Source organism: Neopelma chrysocephalum, unplaced genomic scaffold (assembly GCF_003984885.1).
Source record: "Neopelma chrysocephalum unplaced genomic scaffold, ASM398488v2 Primary Assembly neopelma1_347, whole genome shotgun sequence".
Lineage (NCBI taxonomy): Eukaryota > Metazoa > Chordata > Aves > Passeriformes > Pipridae > Neopelma > Neopelma chrysocephalum.
In genome coordinates this window covers 3424784-3441519 of record NW_020898011.1, presented here as the reverse complement: position 1 = coordinate 3441519, position 16736 = coordinate 3424784, and the positions used below count along the sequence as shown (strand labels likewise).

Here is a 16736-nt window from a genome sequence, read left to right as displayed (position 1 = left end):
AAGGTGGAAGACTTGGGAGTGAGGGAAGCTGTCTGAGTTCTTCTGTGCTGTAAATCTGATAGGGAAGATTTCCCTCTCAGCACACAGATGTTGTTGTGTGTCACTGGGAGTGAAACCAGGCTCAGGCTGTTCCAGAACTTGGTCTGTACGAGCACAAGTCTCCGTCAGGAATCATAGAATCATAGAATCATAGAATAGGTTGGGTTGGAAAAGACCTCCAAGATCATCAAGTCCAACCCCTGATCCAACTCCAATTACTATATCATGGCACTAAGGGCCACATCCAATCTCTTTTTAAAAACCTCCAGGGATGGTGAATCCACCACCTCTCTGGGTAGGCCGTTCCAATGCCTGATACAAAATGTGTTTTAGTCCTTCAGCAAGGACTGAGGGCAAATCAAACTGTTCACTGTCATGTCCACTGTCACTGATTTCCCGGTGCTCAACTCTCTGGATTAGTCTCCTGAAGAAGTTCATTTGATTCCTTCATTTTGTGCATCCCAAGTAACTCAGCCCTGCTCCAGTGGAATGGGAAGAACAGGAGTTTGGGTCAGGCTGGTTCCACACATTCACTGCAGCTCTGCCCTGCTCCTGCAAACACTGCTTTAAATTCTGCCACTCTGGGCTTTTAGCTGTTCCTGTGCACATGTGATCTGTCCCATTTAATCAGTTCATTCCAGATCTACCCTGACTTCAGTGGTTTCTGTTGATCTCATGGAAATGCTCATCTTTAATGGGTCTGGTGTATTATTAAAGGTTATGCTGAAAGTTAGAAAAAAAAAAAGGCGTGTTTTTGGAATATCAAAATCTCAATTATGAAGTTCAAGGAGGGTACAATGCTTTAAAATAAGTGTGTAAAAATAATCACACTATCAGTTGTCACCTGCAGATCTCAGACTTCCAAGAAGAAACCAAGGTCTTGTAAATAAAGTATGTGTAGGTAGATGACTTGTACTCTTACATTGTGTGAGTTTTTTCTTTCAAATATTCATCTACTTACACCAATAGCTAAGATATTTAATTTGTCTGGATGTTAAAACTGGAGAAACTCTTTTTACCTTGGAACAAGAGCATTTGGGTAGATAAGAACAAACTTGTCCTTTGTGGTACAGAAAAACCTCTTCTCCTTTGGGGTTTTTCTCTCCTACACAGATATTATTTGCTTTTAAGGATTTGTTTTCACTTTAAAGATTTGAATTAGGAATTTTATTCTTTCCCCCACTCTTGAATCCTTTGAACAGGTACTACACTATTAGAAACTCTCATTGCCTTCTGCTTTCTCTTCTGCTTCCTGTGTGTTTCACTGGAATTTAACAGCAGGAGAACCAGAAACCTAAACCTTAACTTTTTGTACTTTGATATTCCATGTAACTGTGGAGAGTTTGACAGAAGAGGAAGTGTGTGTGTGTGTGTGTGCATGTTTATAGAAAGAGGATGTGAAAGTAATAGTGCTGGGATACTCTGGGAGGGAGCTGGGGTTGGGAGTTACCATCTGCTGCCTTTTTGAGGCTCTGGAGTTAACTTGGTGACCTGTATTCCATTCTACTACAGCCATGTAAAGTTTTGGTTACATTACACATTCAAGTGGATATTAAAATAATTAAATCTCCATTAAATGAATTACTGTAGCCCTAAGGTACTTCTTTTTCCCCCTCAAACATCTGGGAAATATCTGGGGTAGGGCTTTAAGTTGGAAACTCAGTAATTTGGTCATAGCTAAGCAAAAATGGAAGAGCCTGTGCATCATCTTACTGTGGGAATTATGATGTGTTTTCTACCCAAGTGGAGAGCATGACCATCACTGGGTTAATTGTCCTGTTGAGTTTGCTTTTCAAAAACAGGAGCTTTGTTCTTTTTTTGCAGCCACTGATCTTCTGTTGGCTTGGAATCCCATTTGCCTGGGCCTGGTAGAGGGAGTCATTGGTAAAGTTCAGCTTCATACAGGTACGTGGTTAGTTCTGTTTTGATGGGGTTTTTTTCTGTTTTTTTTTTTTTTTTAACTTATTTTGTTTACTGCTAAATTTGTTTTAAAGTCTGTGGTATTACAAATAATACTGCATAGCTCAGATGGAATGATGTAGTATTCTATACACTGGAGGAATACTCCTCAAATATATGAACTTGTCAGAGTGATTATATTATAATTGCAGATGCAAATTCCCCCTATTCTCCAGTGTGTGTGTTTTGGTTTGACACTGTCATGTAAAAATATAGAACTGCATTTGCAAATAGTAGAAACTTGTATTTGAAGTCCTATCTGAGGCTCCATGTGAGATTTATAAAATTCTTAAGCCCTTTTTGAATAATCCTTTCGAGGAGATTCTTGTTGTTCTGCTGTGGTACAAGAACTAATGATGGAAGTTTTAACAAAAGGATAATTGAATAGCATTGAATAATAGTATGGAATTATATAGCATTGAATTTTCAATGCTATATAAAAACCTGAAGCATAATTGCCACGTTGGTAGATGAATTTTGGAAAGCAAAAGGAACACTTTAAACTTGTTTGTAGGTAAATGACAGAGCTATAAAATTAAAGCAGGTGTAGAATTCATTGTTATTTTAATGATAAGCCTGTTTCTAACTGATAGTAGTAGTGTTTTCCTTTAAAATAAGGTCAGTGCTCCTTTAGCTTTATCAGCTGCAAATCCCTGTAGCCATAATAAATATTTATTTTGTTATAAACCAGCTGATACTTCTGCCAGTGGAGCTCTGGATATCTATTTCCTGGCAGGTAGGAAAGGTAGCCATAAACACTTGCTGTGTGCCATTCTTTTGGGGAGTGCATTTCAAGTAGTGCCTGGCAATATGATCAATACAGGTAAAGTTTCCAGCGTGTTCCAGGAGAGCAGGATGTGCTGGAATGGATCAGATGTTTGTGTTCTGCTGAATAGAAACGGCTGAGTCAGGGTGGCAGTGTCACAAATGGAAAATAGGGACTGGAACACACCAGACTGGTTCTGGGAATCACATGGCTCTGGATTTACTGTGACCCCAGGTCCTGCTCCTGAGAGTCATGGTTCAGAGCCCATCTCTCCATGAAGTTCATGATCACATCCTCTTTCCAGCTGCATCTCTCCATCTTTTTTGAGTTTCACCTGATATTTTTGTCTGTGCTCGTTCCACAGAGCTGTTTAGGTTTGGCTCCCCACCAAGTCCCCAAATCCTGCTGAAAGCCCCCTCCCCTTATATGAAGGGAAGAGGGGAAAAGGAACCAAAAGACCCAAAACAAACTGAACTAAAGCAGTATATATATATATATATATATATTTAAACTTATATACAATTGCAAAAAAAACCCTATTTACATATACGAAAGAGAAAACCCCAACACCCCACAACCAAAAGAGAAACCCCGATATACACAGATATGCACAGCTAATAAAGAACTAACAAACCAAAATTTTAATACTTTCCTCAAGAAGAGAGGAAAAGGAACCAAAAGACCCGAAATAAACTGAACTAAAGCAGTATATGTATATATATGTTTAGACTTATATACAATTGCAAAAAAAACCCTGTTTACATATAAGAAAGAGAAAACCCCAACACCTCACACCAAAACAGAAACCCTGATATACGCAGATATACACAGCTAATAAAGAACTAACAAACCAAAATTTTAATGCTTTCCTCAAGAAGAGGGGAAAAGGAACCAAAAGACCTGAAATAAACTGAACTAAAGCAGTGTATATATATATATATATATATTTAAATTTATATACAATTGCAAAAAAACCCCCTGTTTACATATAAGAAAGAGAAAACCCCAACACCCCACAACCAAAACAGAAAACCCGATATTTGCAGATATGCACAGCTAATAAAGAACTAACAAACCAAAATGTTAATGCTTTCCTCAAGAAGAGAGGAAAAGGAACCAAAAGACCTGGAATAAACTGAACTAAAATATATATATATATATATTTTTATATACAATTGCAAAAAAACCCAACTATTTACATATAAGAAAGAGAAAACCCCAACAACCCCACAACCAAAACAGAAAACCCGATATACACAGCTAATAAAGAACTAACAAACCAAAATTTTAATACTTTCCTCAAGAAGAGAGGAAAAGGAACCAAAAGACCCAAAATAAACTGAACTAAAGCAGTATATGTATATATATGTTTAGACTTATATACAATTGCAAAAAAACCCCTGTTTACATATAAGAAAGAGAAAACCCCAGCACCCCACAACCAAAACAGAAAACCCAATATATCCAGATATACACAGCTAATAAAGAACTAACAAACCAAAATGTTAATGCTTTCCACAAGAAGAGGGGAAAAGGAACCAAAAGACCCGAAATAAACTGAACTAAAGCAGTATATTTATATATATATGTATATTTAAACTTATATACAATTGCAAAAAAAACCCCTGTTTACATATAAGAAAAAGAAAACCCCAACACCTCACACCAAAACAGAAAACCTGATATGGGCAGATATGCACAGCTAATAAAGAACTAACAAACCAAAATGTTAGTGCTTTCCTCAAGAAGAGGGGAAAAGGAACCAAAAGACCTGGAATAAACTGAACTAAAGCAGTATATTTATATATATATATATATTTACATATATTTTAAACCAAGCACTTGGGTGCACAAAAGCCTTGCCCCCCTTCTCTCCAGGGAGTCTGGTATAAAAGCCTTTGAAGGGGGGAGACCTCAAGTGCTTTTTGGAAGGTTTTAGTATATTATTGCAACTGAATGCCCTTGCATGTGTGCTTATTGTGAGGTGCTTCCTCTGCTTATGAAATCCGAGTTGAAACTTTCCCAGCTGTGACACCTGAACAGGTGTCAGCTTGCCGTTGTCATGCAAATTAAGATTATCAGGTAATAAGCCTGATATCTGCTCTCCTTTCCATGTGTCCCATGGAGCTGTTGCATCAATTCTGCTCATCCAGGCATTCCACCAGCTGCTGCTGAGGGCAGGGGGAGGGTTTTGTTTGGTCTCTGCCTTGTCCAGGTGACACCACCACAAACTGTTCATTGACTGTTCTTCTTGTAGATATTCTGGTATTTGGTAGATATCCTGGTATTTAGTGGATATTCTGGTACTTATCTTTTTATCTTGTTGTACATATTTTGGTATTTAGTGGATATTCTGGTACTTATCTTTTTATCTTGTTGTAGATATTCTGGTATTTAGTAGATATTCTGGTATTTATCTGCCCTGCAAACGATGTTTATTTTCTACCATTAAACATGTGAAGAAAGAGAGCCTCCAGCTATTTGTCCTTCTCTCCTGCTGCCTTGACCTTGCTGACATTTGCTGATAACTTCTCCCTTAGGTGCAGCCACAACAAGGGGCTGAGATGTCTCACAGAGGTCTCTTGAAGCCTGTTGTTGTCAATGAACTCCCACTTGATCATTCTTGTTGTTCTGCTGTGGTACAAGAACTAATGATGGAAGTTTTAACAAAAAAATAAGGCTTGAATTCTCAACCTGAAGCATAATTGCTACGTTGGTAGATGAATTTTGGAAAGCAAAAGGAACACTTGGAACTTGTTTGTAGGTAAATGACAGAGCTATAAAATTAAAGCAGGTGTAGAATTCATTGTTATTTTAATGATAAGCCTGTTTCTGACTGATGCTGGACAACATCAAGTGTGGTTTGATGTTTTCCTCTGGCCGAATCACCCAGCAGTCTGTAACAGTAACCTGTCTTCATTACTTATTCTTGTATCAATCTTTGTCACCTGGAAACTTTATCAGCAGGAGTTGTATAAATATTTAACATTGCAGGACCAGACTTGGAGCTCTGTGCTGCAGGGGCTGGGTGAAATGTTTTTTTCACAGACCTGACCTGCGACAGGAGGACTCGCTGCTCTGATTTCTTCTCCCCTGCCCTCAGGTTATTAACATCAGAAAACTTAATTTGAAGTTCATTTGGTGAACAGGAGTCCTGGATGGGCTTGTCCTACTCAGAACCTTGTTATTAGCTACTATTGGAAAGGAATATTGATGTGTTTTAAAAATGCTTAGCACATCCTGACTAATGCTGGAAACTTTAAATGCCTTTTTGGGTGTTGAAGTTGCTACCAGTAAAGCTGTCACTAAACCTGTGTGCATTTTAATGTCTTGGGCATAGATCCTTATATGTTCTTGAAAGATTTGCTCATGGCAGAAATGCTGGAGTGGTCTAACACAACCTTGAAATGTCCCTGTAACCAACCTTGGGCTGGCTGTAAATTTAGCATTGGAACACCCTTGTAACCAGGGATGGGATTTAATTTACTCTTAATCTTACAGGTTTTATTGCTTGACTTGTACAAAAGAATCTGTAGGGCAGCTGCTGCCAGGGAAGCAGTCTCATAGGAACCAGCAAGCCAATATTACATGGCTTATTTTTTTAATTCTTTAAAGAATTTTTGGCATGAGTCAGTTGTATAACTGAACATAACTGTACACTCACACTGGAGAGGAAAGTCTAGTGAAAGTACCATTTGGTTCTTCCCCAAACTGAATTTCCTTAAACATGCAGATGCTTTTTTTTCTTTTTTTTTTTTTTGTGAGGAGGGAATTCCAACCCAAACAATAAAACCTTGACTGAATATTGGAATATAAGGATGTGATTGCTTACCATTTTCTGGCCCTTCCTAAGATAACTTGTGAGAAAATGCAGAGTAACAATGGGAATAGCAGGAAAAGGATTTTAGGGTGTATTGTGGAGCTGTTACTGAAGCAGATCACTGCACATTTACTTGGTAAAGGTGCACAATTAATTCTATTTTTGCATGATCTTCCCAGATAGAGGCCAGCGCATCTCTGGCATAAAGTGTCTCCTTTACAGGATATTAATTTTGTTTTGTGGTCCAGGCAGTGCAGATTAATACCCAACATAATTGAAGCTGCTCAATTCCTTTCTAATTCTGTTTTGGGATTTTGATGAAAGAAGGTTGTGTTACTTTTTGTTAGGATAAAAAGTAGATCCACTACAATGGTAATGGTAGCCTGAAATGCAATCACTGGTGATCAGAGACTTCTCAGCAAGTTGATCAAACATTGTAGTGCAAGAATACGCTCAGTTGTATATCCAGCTACAACCAAAATTGGATTCCTTAGCCAGTTCCAGCAACTTCCACTTGACTCCTTCATTGCTGCCCCAGTTTTCCTATTTTTGGTCAAAGGACACTCCTTTTAATGCAGTTTAATGTCTCTACTTGTATCCATTCTGTGAGTTTTTCCAGTGCTGGTTAATTAAGGCCCAGGTTAAATGCTGCTGCCAAGGTTCCACAGACTCTGTAAACAGGAGGGAAGTTCTTCCTTCCCTATCCCCAGGAAAGGAAAGCTTTTTTTGTCAGCATGCCTCTGAATCTTGATAGAAACAACTGTTCAGCATCTGAAATCTCTCCAGTGATATGGAACTGAACTTCCAGCAGCTCAAAGCATTCTTTCTGCATGCAGCCAATTTTTAAGTTGTTCAAGTAACAGAAAGGATGAAAGTGGTAGCACAGAATTTCTTGGCTAACATCGAAATACTTGTAAAAAGCAGCATTTTTAGTAAACTCCTGTACAGTTTAAGAAAAGCTGCTGCAAAAGCATTTGGGGGAATCTAAATGCTGGATTGTTTGGGAAGTGTTAGAGAAAAACAGCAGTGCTGTGCTGACAGTGTTGAAGCAACAGAGGAACTGAATTTCCATTTCAGTGCAGAATGGGAGGTAATAGCTTCCTTTAGATACAGTATTTTAAGGTAGTTGTTGCCATCTGCTCTGCCACAGCTCATGAAACACTACAAATGAACATTTGATTTTGAGAGATGATTTCAAACATGCTCTCTCCTGGAATGACACACAGTTGGGGTGTTCTGTGCACCCCATACCTCACACACTGAGTGGGCAATTGAGTTCTGTGGAACTGCCTTTTTTTTTATTGTGCTGCAGAAGCACAAATTCTGTGCTGGGATTCAGTTATTTAGATATTGCTGGTGATTATAATGTGCTGCTTTTATGGCTATTGTTGAAGCTTTTACTTCAGGGCATACTTTATCTGCATAATTACTTCCTGACTGTTTGCTTTTGATCTGCTGGGGAATTCTTGTTTTCTTTGAGTGTTCTGTGGCTCTGGCTATAATACAAAGAGTTTTGAAATGCACACCAGGATGACATTTGAGTGCATTTTAAAAGATGACAAAGGGGTGCAGAACTGCTTGGTTTATTGAGCTCTTAAGTTCTTGTTTGCTGCTGCCAGGGTTTGTCAATATAAGGTCAAGTGAGGAGTAGGCAGAGATTTTTCTTTTCCATTTTTTTTTTACTATGGCATATCTGCTCAAAAATACCTTTACCTTTTATATATTTCCAATAGAGCTCTTCTGGTTAATTCACTGGAGCTCTAGAGGGTCTCCTTGCTTAAAAGAGTATCTGTTTTGTCTGACTGGTGTTCTCACAGGAGAAAGTTATGTGGCCAACCTTCCATAGGTGGGGAATAGGTGAGATTATAGGACTCCCCAACAGGAATATCTGTCTGGATGCCCTATTGTATTACCCTTCTCTTAAGCTTGGATTGCCCTGGGCTTCCAGAGACTGTTTTTTTGCCTACTAAAAAGCAATTTAGGAAAGGGCAGGCCTTCTTTTTGGGTGAAGTGATGGGCATCTGTATCTGTTGCAGCATTTCAGTTTCTCCTTTTTAAAAGGATTTTCTTATTCATTGGTCTGTTCACTTGCACAGAACCTGTCCTGTTTTCCTCAACTTCCTTTTTCTTATTTCCATCTTACCCCTGTGGTTGCTGGAGGCAAAGGCAGGTGTTCCCCAAGTCAAGGTGTTCCCCAAGTCAAGGTGTTCCCCAAGTCATGTTCCCTCTACCTGTACAGAAAAGCTGTTCCAGGACCTGAAATTTTTAAAGACTTCTTAATGCCCAACATAAGCAAGTCTTTTTTTTCCTAAAGATAGTGATGTAGAATCAAAACAAGAAGTGGAGTGTCACAGCACACTGTTTGCAATGACTATTCCTTTTCTTCAGATAAAAGGCACTGCTGGGTTTTTCTGTGTTTCTCTTAAGCACTCAGAGGATAAAATGCTGTTTAGAATTTACTGAGCAAGGAAAACAGGCTTTGTATTTGCTCCAAAGCTGCTAAATAGATTTTTCAAAGGCTGTGTATGGTATTCAAAGGCATAATACATGACACAATCTACCATCACAAGTGTGGGAGCATATTCAAGTCTGCCATAGCAGGCTTTTTATGTCTTTACATGAACTTTTCAGTTAAACTCCGTTGGTTTCTTCTCAGCTGGGAGAAATGCTAAGTGTGTATGTTTGTCTTGAAGACTCTCTGTGCCTTTTCCATCTCTCTTAACAGAACTTTTGACTCCTAAAAGCCCAGCATAGGGATTAAAATCCAGGAATGTCCAGGCACTATTCAGCAGTTTATTGCTCTGTTTCCCTATTTCATTGAAGTGTTGATGCTGTAACTGCAAGTGTTGTAAATTAAATGTGTGTATGACATGCACCAGTTACCAATATCTTCATTAATTTTTATCTCATTAGTTTCTCTACCACTTAATATTACTTCAGGAAAGATTCCTGAGGCTTTTAACATATATAAACTGCTTCATGCTGCAGCCTGTGTTTGCCTACCAGATTTCTCAACTCATGAGCCTTGTGATCAGCTGTTACCTGTGTCTGTCTTGTTTGCTGTTTGATGCACAACACAGGATGTAAAGGGAAAATCTTTTAACAGAGGATGTAAAGGGAAAATCTTTTATATTTCTCTGAGCTCCAGCTGTTCTTCTCAAATTTTACTGCCAATGGTGACATTGGTGGGGTTGTGCTCCATCCTAGAGGTTGCTGATGGCTTTACCTCTAATAAGTCTATGAAATAGTTAATCTTATTGTATTACAGGCTGAATAAGTATTTTTTAGAGTTTTTATTTTTTTATTGCAATGAATAATGACAAATCACAGCAATAGTGAATCATCACTCACTGGAGTCTTCTGGTCAAATGGTTCCTGGCAGGGTTTTTACACTGGGGAGAAGCTTCTGGCAAACTTATCAAAGTAAATGCCTGACAAGACAAATAAAAGCATCTACTAATCTTTATTTTTTTTTTCCCAGATTTACCCTGGTGGCTGCTTTTAATTCGTCAGAAAGCTTTGATTGGCAAACTCCCTGGAGATCACGAGGTTTGCAAAATAACAAAGATAGCTGTGATTCCACTCTCTGAGACAGAACCTCAGGATCTGGAGCTGGAGGTATGACAGTGCTCAGGGAATTCTCACCTTCCCCCTTCTGCTTCAATGCAATTTGAACGTGAAATAAAAGTTATTTTTTTTCCTGGTTGTGCTTTTTTAAATAACATTTTTCAATTAAAAGTATTTTTTAAACAGAAATCCCAAGTTTTGCTGTGGAGGGAAGTTACAATAAAACTGTACCTAGATTTCTTAAAGCTTATTGAGAATACAACACTGAACTAGGAGAAAGTTGGGTTTTTTTTTAATAGATGCTCTTGCTCTCATCCCATTTTGGAATCTTAATTCTAGAACTTGGTTATAAATAACCAAGTGAGTAATACCAATTTACACTGGAACTTGGGTGGGAAGTTGAGGTGGGTCTGGATGCTCAAGTCCTGTCAAACTGAGGCAGAAATCCTCACAATCACAGGAGAAAGTGCCTTTTATAAAAAACACAGTAAGAATGAGGCTCTAGGTTGAAACCTGCCTGTTCCCCTGTTTTTCAGAGTGTCTCCCTTAGCTTTGTGAACATCCAAGTCTTGATTTTTGCAGGCTTTAATTAAATTTTTTTTGAGCTTTTTAAAGAGTATCTAATTGTTGGCTTTAATTCAATGTCATTATTTAGCTTTGTAAAAAGCACCACTTTGGGATAAACAAGCCAGAGAAGATAACACAGTCCCCAGATGACACAAAATTTCTGCTGAAGACTCTTACTCAAATTAAATCAAATGTGTCTGCTCCAAATAAGAAGAAGGTAAAGTTTTCTACTGTTTCCTTGGTTTTTTTTCCATAATGTTTACTTTATAATTCCAAGGTTGTGATGGATGATCAAATGGAGTACTAAGACCTTAAATAATTAGTGAAAAACTGCAGAATGTGGAACTACTTGATGCTCAGTTTAATTTTTTTGATTTTATTTAGCTGTGGCAATTCTGTGATTTTTTTTTTGTGTTTTGCAATTACATAATTTTGGCAGAATTGCTGACAGAGTTCCTTCTTACCAGGATTACCTTCTGCAGATTGTTCTGCATAAGCATCTCTTTTACTACATAGAATTAGAGACAAAATTTGGTGCCCAGTTCCTCAGAGAACACCAAGCAATGTCATCAAAATACAATAATGGCTTGGATTAGGAAATCCAAACAATATTTATTAAAATTAGAATGGGTTGGCTGCAATATTTCTTAAACTCTTGAGATTGAAACATCCTACTTAAATGTTCAGCTTCAGAAGTTGAGTGCTTTGAATGGTAAAAGTAATAACATGATATTTTTGAGGATGCTGGCCTTGTTTTTATTATCTGTGCTGGGATTTTTAAGAGCCTGCTCCTCAGTGGAAAGAGTTTGTCCTAGAGAGTTAGAAATAGCATTTAGCAAATATGGCCTGGACTCTTTTTCACTCACAGAGAAATAAAAAAAGCCATTTTTTTTCTTTCAGATTAAAGAAAGCAAAGAGAAAGAGAGGCTGGAGAAGAGATTATTGGAGGAGCTGTTCAAAATGTTCATGGATTCAGACTCCTTTTACTACAGCCAGACCTACGACCTGACCAATTCTGTGCAGAGACAGAGCACGTGTGAGAAAACAAACTTATCCCTGTGGAGAAAAGTGAGTGTGTCCTGTTTGTTTCTTCCATGATGTCTGTGCTCCAGACTTGACTGGTCACACTTTTTACACTTCAATGAAAACATATTTTCTCTGCTGAATTATGCAATGCTGTTAAACTGTAACAGAACTTTGTGCTGGCTTTGACCAGCATCATTTGTGTAAATAATTCAAGTGATTTTAAACCAGAAGCCTCTTTCTTGGTGCCCTCGAACTGCCTCTTTCCATTTTCAAGGTCTTTCAAGGTAACAAAATCTATCCTTTTGTTATAAAAGTGAGCATCTGTCCCATTCTGCTGTATTTTAAGCAGCCTTTACTTAAAAACATAAAACCTGAGGATGGGTGTAGTTGCCAGTGGGTTTGGTTGCTCAGGCAGAATTTTTGGTGAGCTGAAGAACTTGAGCTGATAAAAATACTTTATAAAAACCTTGAGTCAAAATTGCTAAAAGCTTCTATCTAGGAACTTTGCTTTGGAAAACATGTTTAATGGAGGCTCTCCAGAAACACCAGGACAGGCCTCTGGTGCATGACAGGGACCAACTTCAGTGCAAGGAAGAGGAACAAAAGCCTCCAGCAGCGTGACTTGAGCTGAACTGAGCACTTCTGAGAGCTGTGTGTGCACCTGCAGTGAATAAACAACTGAATTTGGGTGCCTGATGTTGCAAAACCTGCCCTTTTTTGTCTTAAACAGGTTGATGACAGATTCTTTTGGAACAAGCACATGATTGAAGATCTCATCAGCATCGAGGTGAGTGTTTTATTTCTAACGTGTGTTTTGAGAATCTTTCTTTAGTTTGAGTTGAAATGTTTATTCAAGGGCTCAGGAGTTTGCTTTTAAGAACCTACTTGGCAGACAGGGCAGGATTAGGACTGTGCCTTCTTCCCCCAGCCTTCTACTTAGCCTGTGATCATTGCTAATAAATGAACTTCAACTGAATTTAAAATTTTACTACTATAAAACAACGTAGAATAACTTGGTGTGATATTTTTGTGCTGACTTCTGAAGGTGAATTTAAGTTGTGTTCATCTGTGCAATGGATTATCCCTGGACAGAGCTGAACTTGATAGTAAGAAAGAGCCAGAAAAGAAGTAACTCTGAATTCCCAAGTTTTCTTGAGATAAGAATTTTGTTTTCCATAGTGGAGAGCAGTGTTTGCTCCTTAAACAGAGTAGCTGATCAATGTAAAACCAGTGTAGAACAAGTTGTTCTGAACAGCTATTCAGAGCAAAGAAAACATTTTCCTGGCTAAGAAACACTTAAAGAAACATAGAACCACCATTCTTTCTTCAATATATGATCTTCCTTCATTTTAAACTGAACTTGGAGGTAAAGGATTAAGTGACTAAAGATGACAGCAGACATCTTGCTTCATGCCCTGCATCTTTTTCATTAATAATTTAACATAATCAAATGGTTATGGAGTTACATCAGATTAAACCTGGATCCTCTAATAATTTGTGTATGATGCAGGAGTTTAACTAGTTGTATTTTTCATGTTTTAAGATATAAATGATGTAACCTTGGGGAAAGAGCTGACCATTGGGGAGTCTGGATCTCAATTCTATTTAAGAAATTGATGTTTTAGGGTGGCAGAACCCTGAACCACTTGATTTGAATGCTAAGTTGACCCATATTGAAGCTTATGCTGGTATGTTTTGCTGAGAACAGGTTAACAACTACCTACCTATATAAATGTGATATAGAATATGCCCACATAGAGGTTATAAAACTACCTAAAAGCAGAAACTAGGTAATAAGTTACCTGTATTTCCTGTTCTATCTGAACTGATTATCTTTGACATGGGAAATTACTACTTTAAGCTTTTTAATGTGCTTAAACATCAGATATAATGTTGTATTGAAAACTCTCTTTGGGGAAACTTGAAAAAAATAATTTATTTTTTAAAAGAAATTAAAAAAATTTTTTCTTCTGTCCATCTTAGATAGCTGAGAGCAGAGGAGGGATGATGATGATGATGATTCAGTGTGCTCCATCTCCACAGAAAAATCTAAAGTTGTTTTCTTTCTTCCTCCTGATTTAAAAGCCCCACAACTATTGGAGGAAAAATGCTGGTACCACTCACAGAAATAAGACAAGGATATAGCAAACATTTCTTAAAACACAAAAAACATGAGAAGCAGTTGTTTTATAAACATGAGAAATGGCAGAAATAATTGTGGGTGATGCAGAACCAACAGAAATAAATGTTTTTTTGTGACCTTCAGAATGCTGAAGTGGACTTCTGGATCATCCCCATCATTCAAGGATTTGTGCAGATTGAAGAACTCGTAGTAAACTACAGTGAATCTTCTGATGATGATAAGAGCAGTCCTGAAACTCCTCCCCAGGAATCCACCTGTGTGGATGATGTTCATCCCACCTTCCTGGTGGCGCTGATTTCCCGCCGGAGTCGGCACAGAGCTGGTAGGAAAACCCAGGTCAAGGTTTTGGGATTGTTCCTGAGCACTGGAGAGGGATCCTTTGGCCTTGCTGCTGCTGGAATAAGTCAAATAAGGTGCAAGGCAAACATAATTCTTCCCTGTCCTTCGGATCTCAGAAAGAAAGATTGAATCACTCTACAGTTCAACTCTGGCTTTTCAGTTTATCTGATTTTTATTGAGATATTCTCCATTGTGTCCAACTGCTTTCCTACACAGTCAGGTTTTCAACATGTCAAAAAACCAAGAAAAAAACCCATGGAAAGCTTACCCTGCTATGGGACTGCCCTTTGTACCACTGCTCACTTTTATTTAATTCAGTTCCCAGCAACATTATTTGTCAGAACAACTTGGAGTAAATACTTCAGAGTTTGAGGGTAGTATCTAGTTTACAGTATGCCTTTTTAATACTAAATTGTTACACAGAGACAGGAACTGAATTGCAGAGGGGAAATTTGTTATTCATTTGCTTTTACTGTTAATGTCACTGTGCTCAGTTGATTTCTAGTCCAGAACACAGAGTGTGTAGAACCTTCTCTCTTGGTTGTTTTGATAAATTGATGCAATATTTTGAAGAATAGTTATAGGATTGTGTGTTTAGTTATAGGATTGTGTGTTTGATTAATTCTGTAGCACATACTTTTAGCCAAGAGTTCGATATGTCTTTATTTCTGAAATACTATAGTTAACTCCCCCCCAAAAAACCCCAAAACAGGGGAAACACTGATTTAAAAGCTAAAGATACTTCTGTGTTAAGTATACTTATTTTTTTTATTTATTTGTGAATGATTAAGTTTGGGGTTTGGTGTAAGAGCCACTATTGATGGCAGGGCATAAGTGAAGGGTATCTGATGCTTTAGTCTAAAAGCCCCTGTCTGATAAAAGGCTTTGACAATCTCCCTGTAAAGGTCTCTAAGTAGGTATTTTACACTCTTTTCCCTTCCCTGTTTCTCACCTCTTCCCTTCCTTCCCACAGTCCTTAGATAGTGCTGTTGAGCCCTTTTTCCAGCCCTCTTATTCCTTCCCTGTCCTTTGCTCCTTCCTGAGCTAGTGATGTCCTCTCCTTTGAGAAAAGGATCTGCAAACACTTCTCTGTTCAATGAGCAGCTCAGGGCTGCCTGGGCATAAAACTGGGCAGCCAGGAGTGCATTAACTCTTCTTAATCTGCAAGTTAAAACAAGGAGGGGGAATCTTCTGTTTTGTGGGACTTCCTGGGCTGCTTTTGGGATCTCTGAGAGGTCCAGTAAAAGTGGCCTTTTAGGCTCATGGAAATTTTGAGCACTAAAGTAAAACTTTATGCTAAATGTGACAGAACAGGAAGAAATGTATCATTTATGGTGGACTAGAGATTATCTTTGACTTTGTGGTGCTGCCTGTAGTATGCCAGTAAATGAACTTTATCCATATAGTCAAAAATAACTTTTGAGGAATAAACCAGGATGGGAGTGACTTCTACCACTGATGATGGATTTTGGCTGGAGCCCTTGTCCTGTGTTAGTGTTGCCAAAAACAGCAACAAGAGTTACTAATGTTTAAGTCAAGTTCTGAAATATGCCCTGACCGTTTCCTTCCTCCCAGGAATGCGGTACAAAAGGAGAGGTGTGGATAAAAATGGGAACGTGGCAAATTACGTGGAGACAGAGCAGCTGATTCATGTTCACAACCACACTCTTTCCTACATCCAAACCCGAGGCTCTGTGCCTGTTTTCTGGAGCCAAGTTGGATACAGATACAACCCCCGGCCCCGCCTGGACAAGAGTAAGTGTTTGGGGTGGGATACCTGAGGATCAGGGTTCCCTTGGGAAGAGATGCTTATGTGTGTGGTGCACAGGGAAAGGGATTAAGCAGGCTTATTAAAAATTCAATTTTAGTCCCATCTTCTCTGCACAAAAAGCAAAATTGAAGAGTGGTGTTTGTACACTGTGGTGGAACAGCAATGTCAAAGTTGAGCAAACTGATGAAATACCTTTGAAAGGAATTTTGTACAATGTGTCTTCAGTGAAGCTGTCTTGGTTTTCTAGAGCACAGATTTGGGCACAATTTAATACATCAAACAGGACTTGACTTGCTGCTGAACTGTCTCTGTTTCTAACACTGCTGTGCCTTGTAGGTGAGAGTGAAACTGTGCCCTGTTTTCGTGCACACTTTGAAGAGCAGCTGAAAAACTACAAAAAGCAGGTGAGTGCTACGTGATAAAATAGTCATCTCATGAAAATGCAGGGGATGAAGGTTAATGCTTTTAGTTTGTTTTTCTTCCTGATGTGTTGTGGTTTTTTAGAAGCTTGTTGACAGTTTGTAAGGTTGGTACGTAAATAGAATTTTAATAGGTTTTTCAAGTGTCTGTAAGTAAACTCTGAAATCAATAACTTGTGGGAATGTGTAAACCCTACTTCTGTGTACCTGTCCTGTGAATTCAGAGCTTCTCTGGATTAGAGTTTGTGTAGGCAGGTAACTGTTGGAGCTTATTTGTCTTGGGTACAATCTAACAAAGACTATACTTTCAGCAAGATTAC

General features: G+C 38.4%; 1 protein-coding gene across 3 annotated transcripts in view; it reads left to right on the top strand.

Annotated features, from left to right (window-relative positions):
* INPP5F (inositol polyphosphate-5-phosphatase F) overlaps positions 1-16736 on the top strand; it is a 43022-nt gene that overhangs the window by 12655 nt on the left and 13631 nt on the right. For 2 of the 3 annotated variants that reach the window (XM_027705627.1, XM_027705625.1), the window contains exons 2-9: positions 1864-1944; positions 10066-10202; positions 10807-10935; positions 11619-11786; positions 12475-12531; positions 14011-14209; positions 15802-15981; positions 16334-16401. In XM_027705627.1, coding sequence (XP_027561428.1) covers positions 1864-1944; positions 10066-10202; positions 10807-10935; positions 11619-11786; positions 12475-12531; positions 14011-14209; positions 15802-15981; positions 16334-16401 — 1019 coding nt within the window. Of the gene's footprint in view, positions 1-917; positions 937-1863; positions 1945-10065; positions 10203-10806; positions 10936-11618; positions 11787-12474; positions 12532-14010; positions 14210-15801; positions 15982-16333; positions 16402-16736 lie in introns of those variants that run through there. The other variant, XM_027705628.1, reaches the window with a different exon arrangement.